The following is a 20,531-nucleotide window of genomic DNA, read 5'->3' as shown; positions in this document are numbered from 1 at the left end:
AACACAAACACATGGAGGCTAAACAATATGTTACTAAATAACCAAGAGATCACTGTAGAAATCAAAGGAAATCAAAAAAAAATCTAGAGACAAATGACAACAAACACGTGATGATCCAAAACCTATGGGATGCAGCAAAAGCAGTTCTAAGAGGGAAGTTTATAGCAATACAAGCCTACCTCAAGAAACAATAAAAATCTCAAATAAATGAACCTTACACCGAAAGGAACAAGAGAAAGAAGAACAGACAAAACCCAAAATTAGTAGAAGGAAAGAAAACATAAAGTTCTGAGGAGAAATATATGAAATAGCAATAACAAAATTAATAAAATAATAACAAAAATTAATAAAACTAAAAGCTGGTTCTTTGCGAAGATAAAGAAAATTGATAAACCATTAGCCAGACTCATCAAGAAAGAGAGGGAGAGGACTCAAATCAATAAAATTAGAAATGAAGTAGGAGAAGTTACAGTGGACACTGCAGAAATACAAAGCCTCATAAGAGACTACTACAAGCAACTCTATGCCAATAAAATGGACAACCTGGAAAAATGGACAAATTGTTAGAAACGCACAACCTTCCAAGACTGAACCAGGAAGAAATAGAAAATATAAACAGACCAATCACAAGCACTGAAATTGAGACTGTGATTAAAAATCTTCCAACAAACAAAAGCCCAGGACCAATTGCCTTCACAGGTGAATTCTTTCAGACATTTAGAGATGAACTAACACCTATTCTTCTCAAACTCTTCCAAAATATAGCAGAGGTAGGAACACTCCCCAACTCATTCTATGAGGCCACCATCGCCCTGATACCAAAACCAGACAGAGATGTCACAAAGAAAGAAAACTACAGGCCAATATCACTGATGAACACAGATGCAAAAATCCTCAACAAAATACTAGCAAAGAGAATCCAACAGCACATTAAAAGGATCATACACCATGATCAAGTGGGGTTTATCGCAGGAATGCAAGAATTCTTCAGTATATGCACATCAATCAATGTGACACAGCATATTAACAAATTGAAGAACAAAAACCATATGATCATCCCAATAAAGTCAGAAAAAGCTTTTGACAAAATTCAACACCAATTTATGATAAAAATCCTCCAGAAAGTAGGCATAGAGGGAACTTATCTCAACATATTGAAGGTCATATATGACAAACCCACAGCCAGCATCGTCCTTAATGGTGAAAAACTGAAAGCATTTCCTCTAAGATCAGGAACAAGACAAGGGTGCCCACTCTCACCACTGTTATTCAACATAGTTTTGGAAGTTTTAGCCACAGCAATCAGAGAAGAAAAAGAAATAAAAGGAATCCAAATTGGAAAAGAAGAAGTAAAGCTGTCACTGTTTTCAGATGGCATGATACTATACATAGAGGATGCTACCAGAAAACTACTAGAGCTAATCAATGAATTTGGTAAAGTAGCAGGATACAAAATTAATGCACAGAAATCTCTTGCATTCCTATACACTAATGATGAAAAATTTGAAAGAGAAATTAAGGAAACACTCCCATTTACCACTGCAACGAAAAGAATAAAATACCCAGGAATAAACCAACCTAAGGAGACAAAAGACGTATATGCAGAAAACTATAAGACACTGATGAAAGAAATTAAAGATGATAGAAACAGATGGAGAGGTATACCATGTTCTTGGACTGGAATAATCAACATTGTGAAAATGACTATACTACCCAAAGCAATCTACAGATTCAGTGCAATCCCTATCAAACTACCAATGGTGTTTTTCACAGAACTAGAACAAAAAATTTTACAATTTGTATGGAAACACAAAAGACCCCGAATAGCCAAAGCAATCCTTACAAAGAAAAACAGAGCTGGAGGTATCAGGCTCCCTGACTTCAGACTATACTACAAAGCTATAGTAATCAAGACAGTATGATACTGGCACAAAAACAGAAATATAGATCAATGCAACAGGATAGAAAGCCCAGAGACAAACCCACACACATATTGTCACCTTATTTTTGATACAGGAGGCCAGAATATACAATGGAGATAAGATAGCTTCTTCAGTAAGTGGTCCTGGACAGCCACATGTAAAAGAATGAAATTAGAATACTCCCTAACACCATACACAAAAATAAACTCAAAATGGATTAAAGACATAAATGTGGGGCTTCCCTGGTGGCGCAGTGGTTGAGAGTCCGCCTGCCGATGCAGGGGACACAGGTTCGTGCCCCGGTCCAGGAGGATCGCACATGCCATGGAGTGGCTGGGCCCGTGAGCCATGGCCGCTGAGCCTGTGCATCCGGAGCCTGTGCTCCGCAACGGGAGAGGCCACAACAGTGAGAGGATCGTGTACCGCAAAAAAAAAAAAAAAGACATAAATGTAAGGCCAGACACTATAAAACTCCTAGAGGAAAACATAGGCGGAACACTATGACATAAATCAGAGCAAGTTCCTTTTTGACACACCTCCTAGAGAAATGGAAATAAAAACAAAAATAAACAAATGGGACCTAGTGAAACTTAAAAGCTTTTTGCACAGCAAAGGATACCATAAACAAGACGAAAAGACAACCCTCAGAGTGGGAGAAAATATTTGCAAATGAAGAAACTGACAGAAGATTCATCTCTAAAATTTACAAGCAGCTCATGCAGCTTAATTTCAAAAAAACAAACAACCCAATCCAAAAATGGGCAGAAGACCTAAATAGACATTTCTCCAAAGAAGATATACAGCTTGCCAACAAACACATGAAAGAATGCTCAACATCACTCATTAGAGAAATGCAAATCAAAACTACACTGAGGGGCTTCCCTGGTGGTGCAGTGGTTGGGAGTCCACCTGGGGAGTCCGCCTGCCGATGCAGGAGACAAGGGTTCGTGCCCTGGTCCAGGAAGAACCCACATGCCGTGAAGCAGCTGGGCCCATGAGCCATGGCCGATGAGCCTGTGCGTCCAGAGCCTGTGCTCCACAACCGGAGAGGCCACAACAGTGAGAGGCCCGCGTACCGCCAAAAAAAAAAAAAAAAACCTACACTGAGGTATCGCCTCACACCAGTCAGAATGGCCTTCATCAAAAAATCTACAAACAATAAATGCTGAAGAGGGTGTGGAAAAAAGGGAACCCTCTTGCACTGTTGTTGGGAATGTAAATTGATACAGCCACTACGGAGAACAATATGGAGGTTCCTTGAAAAGCTAAAAATTGAGCTACCATACGACCCAGCAATCCCACTACTGGGCATATACCCTGAGAAAACCATAATTCAAAAAGAGTCATGTACCACAATGTTCATTTTAGCACTGTTTACAATAGCCAGGACATGGAAGCAACCTAAGTGTCCATCAACAGCTGAATGGATAAAGATGATGTGACACATATATACAATGGAATATTACTCAGCCATAAAAAGTAATGACACTGAGGTATTTGTAGTGAGGTGGATGGACCTAGAGTCTGTCATACAGGCTGAAGTAAGTCATAAAGAGAAAAACAAATACCATATGCTAACACATATATATGGAATCTTAAAAAAAATGGTTATGAAGAACCTAGGGGCAGGAGAGGAATAAAGATGCAGATGTAGAGGATGGACTTGAGGACACGGGGAGGGGGAAGGGTAAGCTGGGACGAAGTTAGAGAGTGGCATGGACTTATATATACTACCAAATGTAAAGTAGATAGCTAGTGGGAAGCAGCCGCATAGCACAGGGAGATCAGCTCGGTGCTTTGTGACCACCTAGAGGGGTGGGATAGGGAGGGTGGGAGGAAGCTGCAAGAGGGAAGAGATATGGGGATATATGTTTATGTATAGCTGGTTCACTTTGTTATAAAGCAGAAACTAACACACCATTGTAAAGCAATTATACTCCAATACAGATGTTTAATAAATAAATAAGGTAAACACCACTATATCAATGCCACAGTCAGTTTCCGTCAATGGCTGCTGAAATCTGTGGGCACAAGTTTTCAGAGAAACAGGATATTAGCAGTGTCTCAAAGTATCTCCCCCATGATATTTATCAGTTATTAAATGGTAATAAATTTATGGTGGCAACCCAGCAGATACCACTTTAACCAAGTGTGTTCTAAAATTAACACAAGTTGTAAAACATATCAGCATCACATACTCCTTGTAAGACTGAAAAGGACACAACATCACTTCTGTGGTATACCCATTAAAAGTGTGTAACTTTAATGATGAGGAAATACCAGACAATGCCACATTGAGAGACATTCTACAGAATAACTAACCAGAACTCATAAAGTGTCAGAATCATGAAATAAAAGGAAAGACTGAAGAACTGCCACAGATTGGAAGAGACCAATGAGACACAAGAACCAATGCAGTTAGGATGCTGGAACAGAAAAAACAGATTAGGAGAAAAGCTGGAAATTTTTGAATAAGGTCTGTAGTTTAGCATTACATCAATGTTCATTTCCTAGTTTTGATAATTGTACTATGGTTTGTAAGTTGTTACCATTATGGGAAGCTGGGAGAAAGATGTAGGAAATCTCTCTATAAAATTTTTGCAATTTACTGTAAGTCTAAAATTATTTCCAAATAAAATTTAAAGAAATAGTAAGGTCCATTGGTTTTAGACTGTATTGGTAGGTATGAATAGCTAACTGCTCTGAAGAAACAAAGGAAAGAGATATAACTGATGTCTGTCCATTCATGACTAGCCAATTAATAGATTATATCTATGTTAGCATTGCTGTTGCCTCTGGTTATTAAATTAACAGTAATTATCTCCATTAGGTTCTCTAGGCTCATTCAAAGTGCTTTTAAAACCTAATTAGAAAATAAAAACAGTATTTCAAGGATTTAATATTCTAATAGTCTTCCATGAGAACAAAATATCAGATTTTAAAATAAATAAAATCCTAAATTGGAAAACAAATTTGTCAACACAGTTATTTTGATGAACATTAGCTGGTTCATAGAACTTAACATAGATTTAAAGCTATTTGGCTACAAGGCTATTTTTTTCCCAAAAAATTTCCCATGTCTGTAGTTTGAGAAAGAATCGTTCTAGTGGGCTTGTGTCTATCATCCTTTCTGTGTAAATTTCACTTAGCAATCCCTACCAAGATCTGTGGGATGAATTTCCCGGAAATGCATGTTAGAATTACAGTATGTACCTGTAAGACATTTGATTCATAAATCACCAAATATAGCTAAATTAAAATTTTAACTTTTTATTGACATATACTGTGAAAAAACACATAAGTATGCTTGTGAAATATTTGAATTTAATAAAGTACTAATTAAATTTTAAGTACATTGTTCAATATTCTGAAACAGCGAGTTTGCTCAACTGGCAAGTATTCTACAAGAGGGAAAAAAGTTCTGTAAGTGTCTTGGGGTTTTTTGGGGTATGTTTGTTAATTTAGTTTGGTTTTGTTCTTTTTCAGGATGTGGTAGATACACATCCTGGCCTCACGTTCCTGAAAGATGCTCCAGAATTCCACTCCCGCTACATCACCACGGTAGGCCGAGTCCCTTTTTGTCTTAATATAACTCTATAAGTCTCCTTTTTGTCATTATCTAGTATCCAGGCTTTCAGATCTTTATGCAAAATGGGCTATAATGATTATTTTAAGTGGAAGGAAGTAAAATTGAATTAATTATTTCTATCTATTTGCCTTCTTATATGTGTCCAGCGCTTAAGAGGTCTCTTGTATATAAAATTTAAGTGATATGCTCATTCGGTCTGGTATTATGAGGTATACCTTTTGCTGTATCATTAATATTGATACCCAGTTGATCTTTAGCATTTGCAAATAATACTGAAAAGAATCTTCAACATCCTTTTCCAAAAAAAGATGTATCTATAGTGCCTCAAAGTTAGAACTGAAATGATAATGAAAAATAGATTGTATGTAATCAGAAAACAAATCATGTAAGAATTTAAAATAACATGATCACAATCTCCTATTTTGTGGGGTGTTCTCATTCCATGTTTCTCATACACAGCCTCATTTGGTCAGTCACAGGCAGGGCATGCAGTATGAGTGAGAGCACACAGGCCTACAGCTCACACTGCAGCCACACCAGGCATTCTCTGCCCTAGCTTCCAGATTATCTTTGGAAGAACTCCACAGCTGAACCAACCTCAGGGCACACCTCACATTCACAGCCATACCCGGGGGAGATGATCCCTGCCTCTGGTAAATAGAACAGTCTCCTCTGAGGAAGGCCCTCTCATTCTTAGGGCACTTTTTGTTGGCTATGAATTTGTTGGTTTCTGTTGAGTTACAGAATACCACCATTCTTTTTCTACTGTAGGAACTTCATTATTTGCTTTTACATTGATTCTCTTCTGTCATAAAACTTTATAAGACTTTATTTGAACCATAAGGTGTCACTGTCATCCAAGACTATCTCAGAAGTTATTTTTGCCTGTTAACCACAACACTCTACTAAACTACCTCTACTACAATCACCCTGGCCCAGCCACTCATCCTTGTTTTTCACATGGATTCCTTCTAATTGGTCTCCCTACTTACACCCTCATTGCCCTACAGTCTAGTCTCCACAAAGCAGAGTTATCCTTTGAAAATATAAGTCAGACCATGTCACTCCTCTGCTCAGACCCTCCAGTGTTTCCCCATCTCATCACTCTGCTTCAGCAACAACAGCCTGCCTTCTCTCTGTTCCTGGAATAGACCAAACCTGCTTCTGCCTCAGGTGCTTTGTTCTTACTCTTTCCTCTGCCTGGAATGCTCTTCCTACAGATTTCCACATGACTCACTCCCTCACTTCATCCAGATGTGTGCTCAGACATTCCTTTCTTAGTGAGACCTTCCCTGATCACCCTCTGCCTTCTTCACCCTTCTTCTCCCTGTCCCCTCCCTCTACACTTCTGTTCCTTTGTTCTGCTTTATTTTCCTTCTTAGCGCCTATATCACTGATATGTAATTTTTTTGTTTATTGTCCATCTCCTTCTCTATAACATAAACTCCATGAGAGGAGGGACTTTGTCTATATTTAGATGTTGCTATATCTCCAATACCTAGAATAGTGCCTGGCACATAATAGATACACAGTAAGTATTTATTGAGTGAATAAGTGAAGTTATTCATGCTTAAGAATTCTATACATAACCCTGGTTTCAATTCCAATAGGAATTATTGGGTTCTGATTGCTGACTGTTCTATAAACTAAGGATGTATTAATAGTATATTAGAATCTCAAGAATTAGAAAAGATGTTAAAGATAATCTAGTCCAACCTTCTACCAATTCAGAGAATGCTGTCTACAGAGCAACCTTTTATTGGAATTTGTTCTTAGAAAAGATATTAAAGAACAGAATTATAAAAGAGATAAATTTTCCTTCTATACACTTTCTAGTTTGGTATTTATTGAAGTATGATCGCTGGACCTATGATGGTCTATAGTCATCTAGCAAGTGGCCCCCAGGAAGTTTTAGGAAGAGTGCAAAGCCATGAAACCGTTTTGTTCGCATATAATTCACATTTTCTGAGAAATGCTAGTATGTTAGTCGTTGGACAAAAAGAACTACATAGGTCAATTAACAGGATCCAATTAATTATTGCTGCTGACATATTTGCATGGCATTTGCATATTATTGTTTACATTTCTTAAATTTATGCTTTATTGTTAGTATTATGCTGCTTTATCCCCAGTTCACAAAAATGAATCCAGTATAGCTGATTCACTTTGTTGTAAGCAGAAACTAATACAACTTTGTAAATCAACTATACTCCAATAAAAATTTTTTTAAAAATGAATCCATTGCTCAGTAGTAGTCATTAAAGTGTAAAATACTTGTGAAATAATGATAATGGGGCAACTCAAAACATCATAACGTAAGTAGTAAATAAGATCTAACTGAGAATACAGAATGTGAATCTGTATGTCCTGAGATAAGTGTACCTACTGTTGTGATAATCTCATACTACCCTCCAAAACAGAAAGATGCAAATTAAAAGCATCATACTGAATACCTAGAAACAATTTTATTGGACTGGTTATCTGTTCTACCCAGTGCCTTTTCTATTATGAAATTTGGTCAGATAATGACATGAAGTCATTGAAAGTTTTAGGTTATTTCAGAGTACAGTGAATTTTTCTATAAAAAAATACAAAATAAGCTTTCTAGTATGAAATTAATTAATTTTGTGGCATAGAAGTAACCAAATTAGAGAAGTGTCATTCTCTACCCTGCTCATGGCAAAGATAACAGTATTTCCAAGAAACTTACAAAGATCAGCCTCAGAATTAATGACAGATATCTCAAAAAAAGCAAAATTAATTTATCATATGACCCTATTGAATATATACTCTCAGTGGCATACAGTATAGGACAATTAACATATTTTGTTTGCATGGTAGAGTTATTCAGTTATTTCACTTTACAGTTGGAAGAAACTGCTTACACAGTGTATGACTCAAGTATTAGCTTATGTGTGGCACATATACAATGAAGAAAATTTGGGCAACTTTTATTTTCCATTTATCACTGAAAACCTATGCTACAGGAAAAGACTTTTTATTTGTTTGTTTAGTTAAATATTTTGTCAGCTGTTTTAGAATGGAAAGGCAGAACACCAAATTTACATATAGCAAAAAAGGACATCACTACCTAAATAAGGGATTATACCCAGAGTCACTCCACGTTCTCCTTTATTTCCAGAGAAGAGTTGGCAAGTGAGAAATAAGCCTCTTGATATCAAATGAAAATGAGAATTGGAAATACCAGCAAATTGTAGCCCTTGAGTTTGCAGGTTTGCATACCATGCAAAGAAATTGCCAGTGAATAAGGCTCTGCTTATCCTTACTGGCATATGCTGACTTTTGAGGAAAGAGGTACTCATGTGAGGTTTTAAAATTAGTGATAATATTGAAAATACTTTTTTGTGATATTCGTGCTGGCAGTAAAGATATTTCTGTGGCTTGCTCAGATGGTGTCTTAGTGGTGTATTCAGTGTCTTGATTGGCCTGAATCTATCACTCCAGGCTGAAATGTCAGGATTTTCATTGTTGAGGACAAGGTAGTGATATTTCCTAAAATGGCTAAACTGGTGGAAACTGCTCATCACTAATAGCTTAACTCTTTCCCCTTGAGAACGTTTCCTCTTGACAGAGAACGAAATCATTTTTATTAGATAGTTTTGTTTAAGTCCAAGTTCTGCAGAAGACCATGAAGAAATACTTTTCAGAGCCATAGTAACTAGAGTGGATCAGTAACCCATTCACACACACACACACACCCCCACACACACACACACACACCGCCTAATAGAAGAGCCAGGCTTCCAGCATTGAGTTGTTCATGTGCATTAAAGTCATCTACAAAGAGCAATCTCTCTGTAATTTCTGTGTCTGCATTTGCTCTGCTTATCAAAAACTGACAGAACCACCAAACACATACTTCTATTCCTGGTGACCTCTACTTGTGAATTAGAGGTTTCCACTTCAGTAGATATAAAGAAAAAGAAAGGAGACTGACTTACAATTCAAATTGTCAAGTTGACTAGAGATTCCTTGGTGAAAAATTATCAAATTTCATTTCTCTCACTGATAGTAAACAGTTATTCTTAGTATTATTAATTTTTACATTTTTTTGATATTTTTAAATTTTTGATTAATTTCTTTTTAAAAACCTAAAACTGGTAGACCAAAAAAGTTAGGGGGGAAAAAAACAACTGTAATTAATGTAGAACCAGCAGTTACATGCTCTCACCACTAGATGGTGCCCCTACCTCGATAAGCTAAAATGCTGAATCAGTTGTGTGGAAACCAATAAATGTGCTGATGTAAGGGGCCACTGAATAAGGAGATTTAGGCTATGGAAAAATGGAATACAGGTACATTTTATTACAGTATGAGACAAATAGGTTAGCAGAGGCTAAAAATAGGAAATTACTTAACATTCAAAATGTTTATGAATTTTAAAAATTCTCTCAAAAGAACAAAAGATGAAGAAAAGAATAAAATAAAAATAAATACAGATTAAAGTTTTATAATTTTAAGTGTTATATAGTACCTCCATAAGTAATATAAAATATTTGAGGGGTATATATATACAAAATTTAGACAGACAGGAAACTTAGACTTTAATATAAATTTATGTTCAAAATCAAGAAATAAGGACAAAAATCTAATAATGTGCAACAAAGAAAAGTTTGGTGTAATAATATGTATTGAAATTGACTTTAACTTGAGAGCGAAGACATGGAACTATGATAAGAGATATTCTTAATTTTTATTTTCATATATATAATTTCTGGCCTAAAATCCTCCATCTTTTTTATAGGAACTTTTGTGAAGCTAGTGCTAAAAATACAGTGTTGAATAAAACACATTCTCTGCCCTGAAGCACCTCACTCAGAGTCTGAGTGACTGGGGCCAGTAGAGAAGTTGTAGACACCAGCTAGTCCCAGCTCCCACCTAACACGGAATCCTGTGAGCTTCTGCCTAAATAATTGTGGTGAGAAGAAACCTCACTACTTCATACAACCCATTGCTTCATAAGGCTAATGTTAGGAAACTCTTGTTTACATTGAAGCATTTCTAACCAGTAAGGGCATTTCTATCCAGTAATTCTAGTAGTTCCAGTTCTATTTCTACCCTCTGATGCAGTACAAAACAAATCAACTTCTTATTCCACCTGATAACCATTCAGATCATGGTCACATCCATACTGTAGTCTTATTTTTTCCTCAAGAGTAAACACAACTACATTAGTAGTATCTTTCACAATAATTTTGTATACAGTTCCCTGTTTTATATTTTCTGTACATCTTATATGCAATTTATCTATAAATCATAGACAACAGTACTGATTTTATGTAAAATATTAATTAGAGAACTTTCTTAGGTTAGTATCCATCTGCTGTTCAAAACTCTGGATAGAGTTATTCAATTAGCTATGAATCCAACCCATATGTCTCTATCACAAATATAACATGAAAGTCTTTGTCACACAGCTTTCCAATCTCATTAATTTATCAAGCAATTTTCCAAAGAAGATATACAGATGGCCAACAGGTACATGAAAAGATGTTCAACATTACTAATCAGGGAAATTCAAATCAAAACTAAAGTGAGATATCACCTCACACTTGTTAGAATGGCTATCATCAAAAAGACAAGAAATAACAAGGATGTGGAAAAAAGGGAACTCATGTGCAGTCTTGGTGGGAATGTAAATTGGTGCAGCCAATGGAGGTTCCTCAAAAAAACTAAAATAGAATTACTGTATGATCCAGCAATTCTGCTTCTGGGTATTTATACAAAGGAAATGGAAACAGTAACTTGAAAAGATACATGCACCCCTGTGTTACTGTGTCATTATTTATAATAGCCAATAAATGGAAACAACCTAAGTGTTCATCCACAGATGAATGGATAAAGAAGATGTGGAATACAATGGAATATTGCTCAGCCATAAAAAAAGAGTGAAATCCTGCCATTTGCAACACCATGGATGGACCTTGAGGGCATTATGCTAAGTGAAATAAGTCAGAGAAAGACAAATACTGTATGATATAAATCTTAAAAAAAAAAAAAAAAGAACGCTCACAAACACAGAGAACAGATTGGGAGCTGCCAGAGGCAGGAGGTGGGGAGAAGGGAATCAAAAGGTATAAACTTCCAGTTGTAAAATAAATTAGTCATGGGGATGTAATTTACAGCATGGTGACTATAGTTCATAATACTGTACTGAATATTTGAACGTTACCAAGAAAGTAAATCTTAAAAGTTCTCATCACAAGAAAGAAAAATTCTGTAACTGTGGAAACGGATGTTCACTAGACTTATTGTGGCGATTATTTCACAATATACACAAATATCAAATCATTATGTTGTACACCTAAAACTAATATAATGTATGTTAATTATACCTCAGTTTTTAAAATTATCATGCAGTTATTGACCACCTGATGATATAGGCAGAGCAACATATCAGGCACTGGGATGCAAGTGAAAAGAGATCAGGTTCCTTAGAATTTGGAGGTGATGACAATCAGGTGTACCTGTGTTGAGAATATAACCACAGGATGACCGAAGGAGACTCAGGTGACATCAGGAGCACAGAAGACAGCTCGACCCAAGTGCCTGTGCTGGGGCTTCCTATGGAGTTGGTAACTGAGCTAGATGCTGAAGGGTCGGGGGGAGTTAGCACTGGTAGCGAGATGGGGTGAGGCGTGCCGGGCAGCACAAGTCTGGACCTTCATCCTGAGGCTACTTTTTTCCTGTTATTTTTGGGAATCACTCTCTTTGATAAGGAATCCAGAAACAGAATAGTGGTTTGGTTCCTCATTAGGCCTACTCTTAGGATAGATGTCCAAATGTCTTCTCTTTTTTGTTCTTCTTGCACTAAAATAGCCTAAAAAGGGGATCTAACCTCTTCTATGATTAAAAACCACCAAGGTTACAGGATTTCCATATCATTAGATAATCAAAACTAAAGCCGAAATACTAAAAAAGCTGCTTAACTGCTCTTCTCACCCTTGCTTCCTTTCGAAGAAGAAAAGAAAAAAAAGAAAAAAACCCTAATAGGTCAAGTGCAAATTAAATGGGTGGAAATAACCCCAGGTAAAAGTGTTAAGAATGCACTGTGGCCTCCTACCTCCAGGATTGCAGCCTGTCTTCCTTCTCCAGTCCTCCCCTACACAACAGCACATACATCCTCAATTTCAGACACCTTTGCTACCCATCCTCCTTCTCTCCCATCTTGTCCAGGGTCTTCTCCAGAGTTTCACCTTTGTTAAACTTATTAAAACACTAGTTAGTAACAAAACTGTTCATGCCTAAATAAGGACTCAGGATATAAACTATCCCAGATGTATCTGAGTTTCCAGAGAGAGTTCAGAAGTCTTCAAAACTCCAATGGATAAGGCTATAATAACCAGAATATGCCCTCTTGAATCATACCATGTTGGCAGCCATTCTTCTGACCCAGTAATTGTTAAGCCACCCCAGTGCAGATTTCCCACCTCATATGCCTTCCAGAAACATCTAGCCTAATAAGCACTACTTGAATCCCTATATGAGAGGTAAAAATGAAAGTGACATGTAGGCACCTGGGAAATGCCGACTTGTGAGCAAAGAATTTTTTTATTCTCAGAATTATAAGGGCAGATGCAAACTATATGGATGTAGACTTTTTTAATATAGTATTAATTTTTACTAGAAATTACACTTGATATAATCAAAAGGCCAAAACTTAGCTTGGTTCAAAGAATGTTCATAAGATGGCCTTTGATAAAGTAATAGATATCTTTAATGTTTTTATTTGGTTTTGTTTTCCTTTTGGAACCAGGTTATTCAGAGAATATTCTACACAGTCAACAGATCTTGGAGTGGAAAAATTACTGCAACAGAGATAAGAAAAAGCAACTTTTTGCAAGTATGCCTCTCATTGAAATTCATACATAAGGAGCAATTTAAATAATAATCTTACTTCATTTAACAAATATTTGAGTGCTTATTATGTGCAAAGCCCTGTCACTACTTTCAGTCGTTAAGCAGTTATCAGATACCTGGAAGGTGTTGGGGGAACAAAGATGAATAACAAGAAATTTTTGCATCAGGGCATGCACTGTGGAGCAAAAGAGAAAAGGGCACAGACAGCCACACCTGACTTGAAAAATTCCACGGAAATATATCATAAACATGCAGTGAAGGCTTCACAGTAGGACTGGCATGTGATCTTGACCTTAGAGATATCAGGAGTTTACCAAGATAAAGAAATCAAAAGAAAAGGGGATTCCAGATAGAGGAAGCAGCATAAACAAAGGCCCAGAAGCATGAAAGTGGCCCGTTCAGGAACTGCAGAACAGTCTTAAGTGGCCACAGGCTCCAAGGAGAGTGACCAGTGATGAGGCCTGAGGGGTGAGACAGGGCCAGGTTGGGAAGGGCCTTGCAAAAGAAATGGAGGAATTTCAACTTGTTCCTTTTAGCAGTGACTCTTTATCCATCTCCTGCTAGAGAAAAATACTAAAAATTCCTTTTAAGAAAGAATGCATTTCATTCAATTATTTTATTTATTTTACCAAATGAGAAAGTACTGACCACTAGTGGGAGCCTTTAACCGAGGCAATCTTCATGCCTGATTGTTCAAGATCTTCTATTAACCTAAAGAAAGTAGAATTGGTCACACTTGAAAGGAAATGAAATATTTTACTTTAAGTAAATCATACTAAATGAAGCTTAAGCAAATAATACAACCTTATTTACACTCTGTTTTTCCCATCTTCATCTGGGACAGACAAAGTAATGAAGACTTGGCAAAATTAGCAAACCATAATAAATATGCAAACACTTTTTATTCTAATAAATGAAAAGTCATCATCACGGTCATTATTAATATTTACTGAACACCTGGTGTCTGCCTGGGCTCTCAAGAGGTAATGTGGTATAGGTTGAGATGGCAAGAATTCCATTAAAAAGGCCTTCCTTACACCTTAAGAATGATAGGGGCTTCCCTGGTGACACAGTGGTTAAGAATCTGCCTGCCAATGCAGGGGACACGGGTTTGAGCCCTGGTCCGGGAGAATCCCACATGCCGCAGAGCAACTAAGCCTGTGCGCCACAACTACTGAGCCTGCTCTCTAGAGTCCCATGAGCCACAACTACTGAAGCCCGCATGCCTAAAGCCTGTGCTCCACAGCAAGAGAAGCTCACACACTGCAACAAAGAGTAGCCCCCACTACCCACAACTAGAGAAAGCCCACGTGCAGCAACAAAGACCCAATGCAGCCAAAAATAAATTAATTTTTTAAAAATGATAATAATCCCTCACATTCCTGAAGCACATTAGAGTTTTGTATTTCTAGATCATTATTATAATCCATATTTTTTTTACTGATGGTAAAATTCATATGGTTGAATGACTTGGATAAGATCACACAGCAAAATAAGTGGTTGAACTGGAAATAGAACTCAAGTGTTCTGCTTCCCTCTATTTTCTTCCCTACCCCTCTCCTTAGTCTTCCTCTTAGTACATGAAGGTATGCTCATAAAATATTCAAATAACATAAACATATATAGAATAATAAGCAGAGGTCACTATCTCTTCACCCTGCCATTTCACTCCCTTTACCAGAGGGAACCCACGTTATCTGTGGTTTTATTCCTCTGTATATGTGTGTGTGTGTGTGTGGAGTATATATTGTATGTGTGGAGTATATAGTTTTGTTCTGTGTGGCTGCTTTTTTGAATTATTTTTAATATGTGAGACCATACTTATTATTCTGTTAACTTTTTTTAACTTAACAGTATGTCTTGATGTTTTTTCATTTCCATTCATATAAATCTATCTCATTCCTTTAACTATTGTGTAATCTGGCATGGCTGTACTGTAATTACATACTTCTCTACTGAAGATGTTCAATTCGCTTTCATTATCTCCCTATTACAATAATGCAGTGAACATCCTTATACTTTCCTCTTGTGTGTATATGAGTAAGAATTTCTCTAAAATAGAGTACTGGAGGGAAAATCCTGGATCAAATGGCATGTGCTTTTTTTTTTTTTGCAGTACGTGGGCCTCTCACTGTTGTGGCCTCTCCCATTGCGGAGCACAGGCTCCGGACGTGCAGGCTCAGTGGCCATGGCTCACGGGCTCAGCCGCTCAGCCGCTCCACGGCATGTGGGATCTTCCCGGACCGGGGCACGAACCCATGTCCCCTGCATCGGCAGGCGGAGTCTCAACCACTGCACCACCCGGGAAGCCCGGCATGTGCATTTTTAATTTGATAGATCCTGCCAAGTTACCCTACTAAATGCCTGCACTAGTTCATACTTAAATGTACATACTCACCAACAGCAGAAGTTATTCATTTTTTTCATTTTATGACAGTCCAGTAGATGAAAATGAGAGCTCCCTGCTTCTCAAGATATTTGTTTTATTGTACATATTCTGTGTGTACATTTATACACATTAAAGAGCATCTTATAAAAAAAAACATTACAAGCAAGTTTGGAAAACAGAAGAAAAAGCGTATTTTACCACTCTAATAAAACTAATATTCTTGTATGTGTTCGTCTAGTCTCATTCATATGCATATTTGGATTTTAGAATTTAATATAGTTCTTAATGTGTACAATCTTATATCCTGTATTTTGCACTTACCATGTCATGATTTTCCTTTGTTTCTATATAGACTTTATAATTTTTACTGGCTGCAAAATCTTTCATTGAGTGGCTTTTACCATAATTTGGAATTCAAGGTGAAAAACATTATAAGAAAGATGACTATTTCATAATACAAGAGTATTACTTTGATAAAAATTATTTTCTAAAATGTAAATACTGGAAATCCAAAATTCCATTTTATTTTCTTTTTAAGATTTAGCTAGTACATGTTTTAACCTTGCTTTTAAATTTTACTTCAGACTTCTCTCTTAATGGACAGCATATACCTAGATCTGCTTTTGGGGTTTGGGTTTTATTCTCAATCTGAAAATCTTTTAATAGGGAGATTTAACTCATTTACCTTTGTTGTGACTGTTGATATATCTTGTCTTATTTCTGTCATCTCACTTTGTTTTTTCTATTTCCTAAGTTTCCTTATGGTTTATCTTTTTTCTGACTCTTCCTAAAAACATCTTCATTTATCTGCCCACTTATATGATAATTTGGCTTATTATAAGAATTCTGGGCTCAAAAATCACTGTTTCTGGTGTTTTCCCTAGGGGCACACAGTGAGTCAGGGGAGACCGAGGCTTATTTCCAGCTCAGGGCCCTGCAGCTCTACCCTCCATGCCTTCTATGCCAGGCTACCCCACACTATCACAGTGGTATAAATAAGTCACCTTTATGGTAAACTTGATGCCATTACAAAACCAAACCCTGCATGTGGATGCCCACTCTTCATAATAGAATAGATAGAAGATCAGTCTTTTAACTTTGAAAAGTTAAAAGTAATGTGAGTTTATGGCCATGTAATTAAAAGTCTGTTGTCTGATTGTTCTGTGCTTGCTAGTCTGGGGACCTCTGATAGGCTGCAGTCCCCTTGGTGATAGCTCTTCCCTTTCCCTGCTTTTAAATCCTCCGTAGCATCTAAGTCTTTGCTGAGAATATTACAGAGCATGTAAATGCTTATAGGTTGATCAATTGATTAAAAGGTAGGATGAGGTTGCCTACTAAATTTCCTGGTTTGGTACCAAAACCAAAATTTTTAATTCAGTTTAGAGTAAAACTTAACTGGGATCTATATAATGGCCAAAGCTGGGTCTTCATATTTTTAAAATAAATTAATCCTTCTATTCATACCATTTCAGACTCTAGCACTTTTGGAAGAAGAGGAAGATATAAACCAAATCACAGATTATTTCTCCTATGAACACTTCTATGTTATTTATTGTAAATTCTGGGAACTAGATAGTGATCATGACCTCTACGTCAGCCAGGCCGATCTGTCTCGATACAATGACCAGGGTGAGTGTTTCTATGGATGTTGACTTTACTATTTTGAAGAAGGCAAGAGTTAAATTGTGCTCATTCATTATGGGGAATTCCCGTTTCTTAAATCCTGTATCTAATCAAGTCCTCTTGAAAGGGCCAAGAATTTTTAAGTAGAAGTGAGTGAAGGTACTAATTTTTTATTTAGAAATCAGATTTAGGAGAAGGGGTTTGGAGGTAAGTAAGAAATTAGAGTCTTAGTTTTGATGAATGGGTGAGTCTTTATAGTGATGCTTATTTTCTGATGATGAACTGAATAAGAACCACATCTATGTAAAGTTTATTTGAAAGAGAATGTATATACACCTTTATAAATTCTCATTTTACAGTATTTATAAACAACCAAGGATGAAAATGATGTTTCTAACTTGCCAGTGTTTTAAAGGATTCAAAAAACCTTTTCTGGCATTTAGTTCTAGAAAAGGTATTTTCTCTGCAGGTGAATTTTGTGTGCTTTCTTTTGTCAGAAAACAAAAAATTACATATTACATGATATTACCCTTCTTACTTCATTTTGATCAGTAGTAAACTTAGAACCTGTTTCCTGCTGATTTAATATTCTTAACCAAGCACCAAGATACATTGATTCATTCTTCTCTCATAAGATTGTCCCTGTTCTGTTCTTAAATGTCTTCTCAGATACTGTGGATTTTTTTAATAAGCCCTTAGCCTTTTAGATGTAGCAAAGTACAAATCTTAAATAAATACTTTGAATTTTGCTTCTGATATTTGGTATATCTGTGACTAGTAGTATACATCTTAAGAAAAGTTTCATTCTATATGTCAGTTTTCATAGAACTTTCCATTTTAAGAAACAGAGTTCTAGCTCACAAAACTCAGGTGCCAACCAGGCATCAAGAGGAAATACTAAATTGTACTTATTTGATAAACAAGCATTTTAGTATTGTATTCTTCCTTCAAGTACAGATGTACCTCGTTTTATTACACTTTGCTTTATTGAATTTTGCAGATAGAGCATTTTTTACAAATTGAATGTTTGGGGCAGCCCCGCATTGAGCAAGTCTATCGGTGCCATTTTTCCAGCAGTATTTGTTCACTTCATGCCTCTGTGTCACATTTTGGTAATTCTCACAATATTTCAAAACGTTTTCATTATTGTTATATTTTTTATGGTGATCTGTGATCAGTGATCTTTGATGTAACTATTGTAATAGTTTTGGGGGACCATGAACCACACCTGTATGACAGCAAGCTTAATTGATAACTGTTGTTTGTGTCGGGCCTCCATATTCCCTGAGACACAACAATATTGAAATTAGGCAAATTAATAGCCCTACAGTGGCCTCTAAGTGTCCAAGTAAAAGGGAGAGTGGCACATCTCTCACTTTAAATCAAAAGCTAGAAAGCTTAGAGGGGAAGGCACGTTGAAAGCAAGGACAGGCTGAAAGCTAGGCCTCTTGTGCCAACAGTTAGCCAAGTAGTGAATGAATGTGAAGGAAAAGCTCTCAAAGGAAATTAAAAGTGCTATTCCAGTGAACACATGAATAAGAAAGTGAAACTGGGAATTCCCTGGCTGTCTAGTGGTTAGGACTTGGTGCTTTCACTGCCCAGGTTCAATCCCTGGTTGGGGAACTAAGATCCCACAAGCTGCATGATGTGGTTAAGAAAAAAAAAAAAGTGAAACAGCCTTGTTTGCTGATACGTAGAAAGTTTTAGTAGTCTGGATAGAAAAACACACCAGCTACAACATTCTCTTAAGCCAGAGCCTAATCCAGAGCAAGGCCCTAACTCTCTTCAATTCTGTGAAGGCTGAGAGAGGTAAGGGAGCTTCAGGAGAAAAGTTTGAAACTAGCAGAGGTTGGTTCATGAGGTTTAAGGAAAGAAGCCATCTCTATAATATGAAAGTACACGGTGAAGCAGCAGGTTACCCAGAAGATCTAGCTAAGATAATGAAGGTGGCTACACTAAACATCAGATTTGCAATGTAGATGAAACAGCTTTCTATTGGAAGCAAAAGCCATCTAGGACTTTCATAGCTAGAGAGGAGAAGTCAGTGCCTGGCTTCAAAGCATCAAAGGACAGGCTGACTCTCTCGTTAGGGGCTAATGCAATGCAGGTGGTGACTAAGTTGAAGCCAGCGCTCACTTACCATTCCAAAAATCCTACAGCCCTTAAGAATTATGCTAAATCTCTTCTGCCTGTGCTTTACAAATGCAAGAACAAACCGTGCATGACAGCACATCTGATTAAAACATGGTTTTCTAAATATTTTAAGCCCACTGTCGAGACCTACTGCTCAGGAAAAAAAGATTCCTTTCAAAATATGACCCTGATTGGAGAGGACTGGCGGTGTGAACACAGCATGAAGGGGTTAGTGCACCACGGCTAGCTGGGAGGGAGTCCGGGAAAAAGTCTGGACCTGTCGAAGAGACAAGAGACTTTTTCTTGCCTCTTTGTTTCCTGGTGCGCGAGGAGAGGGGATTAAGAGCGCTGCTTAAAGGAGCTCCAGAGACGGGCACAAGCCGCGGCTAAAAGCGCAGACCCCAGAGATGGGCATGAGACGCTAAGGCTGCTGCTGCCGCTACCAAGAAGCCTGTGTGCGAACACAGGTCACTCTCCACACCTCCTTCTGGGGAGCCTGTGCAGCCCGCCACTGCCAGGGTCCCGGGATCCAGGGACAACTTCCCCAGGAGAACGCACGGCACACCTCAGTTTGGTGCAATGTCCTGCCGGCCTCTGACACCGCAGGCTCGCCCAGCATCCACACCCCACCCTCCCCCCGGCCTGAGTGAGCCAGAGCCCCCGAATCAGCAACTCCTTTAACCCCGTCCTGTCTCAGCGAAGAACAGACACACTCTGGCAACCTACACGCCAAGGCAGGGCCAAATCCAAAGCTGAACCCCGGGAGCTGTGTGAACAAAGAAGAGAAAGGGAAATCTCTCCCAGCAGCCTCAGGAGCAGCGGATTAAATCTACACAATCAACTTGATGTACCCTGCATCTGTGGAATACCTGAATAGACAATGATTCATCCCAAATTGAGGAGGTGGACTTTGAGAGCAAGATTTATTATTTTTTCCCCTTTTCCTCTTTTTTTGAGTGTGTATGTGTATGCTTCTGTGTGAGATTTTGTCTGT

At 37.5% G+C, this 20,531-nt stretch overlaps 1 protein-coding gene across 5 annotated transcripts in view; it reads left to right on the top strand.

Annotated features, from left to right (window-relative positions):
• The window catches only part of PPP2R3A (protein phosphatase 2 regulatory subunit B''alpha), a 222,679-nt gene that overhangs the window by 127,100 nt on the left and 75,048 nt on the right, over nucleotides 1-20,531 (top strand). For all 5 annotated transcript variants that reach the window (XM_030873423.3, XM_030873425.3, XM_060298583.2 and 2 more), the window contains 3 exons: nucleotides 5,409-5,483; nucleotides 13,289-13,375; nucleotides 17,254-17,410. In XM_030873423.3, the coding sequence (XP_030729283.1) occupies nucleotides 5,409-5,483; nucleotides 13,289-13,375; nucleotides 17,254-17,410 (319 nt within the window). The remainder of the gene's footprint in view (nucleotides 1-5,408; nucleotides 5,484-13,288; nucleotides 13,376-17,253; nucleotides 17,411-20,531) is intronic.

This window comes from Globicephala melas, chromosome 4 (genome assembly GCF_963455315.2).
Source record: "Globicephala melas chromosome 4, mGloMel1.2, whole genome shotgun sequence".
Taxonomy (NCBI): Eukaryota; Metazoa; Chordata; class Mammalia; order Artiodactyla; family Delphinidae; genus Globicephala; species Globicephala melas.
The sequence above is the reverse complement of the archived record's forward strand: the minus strand, read 5'-3'. Positions and strand labels throughout refer to the sequence as shown.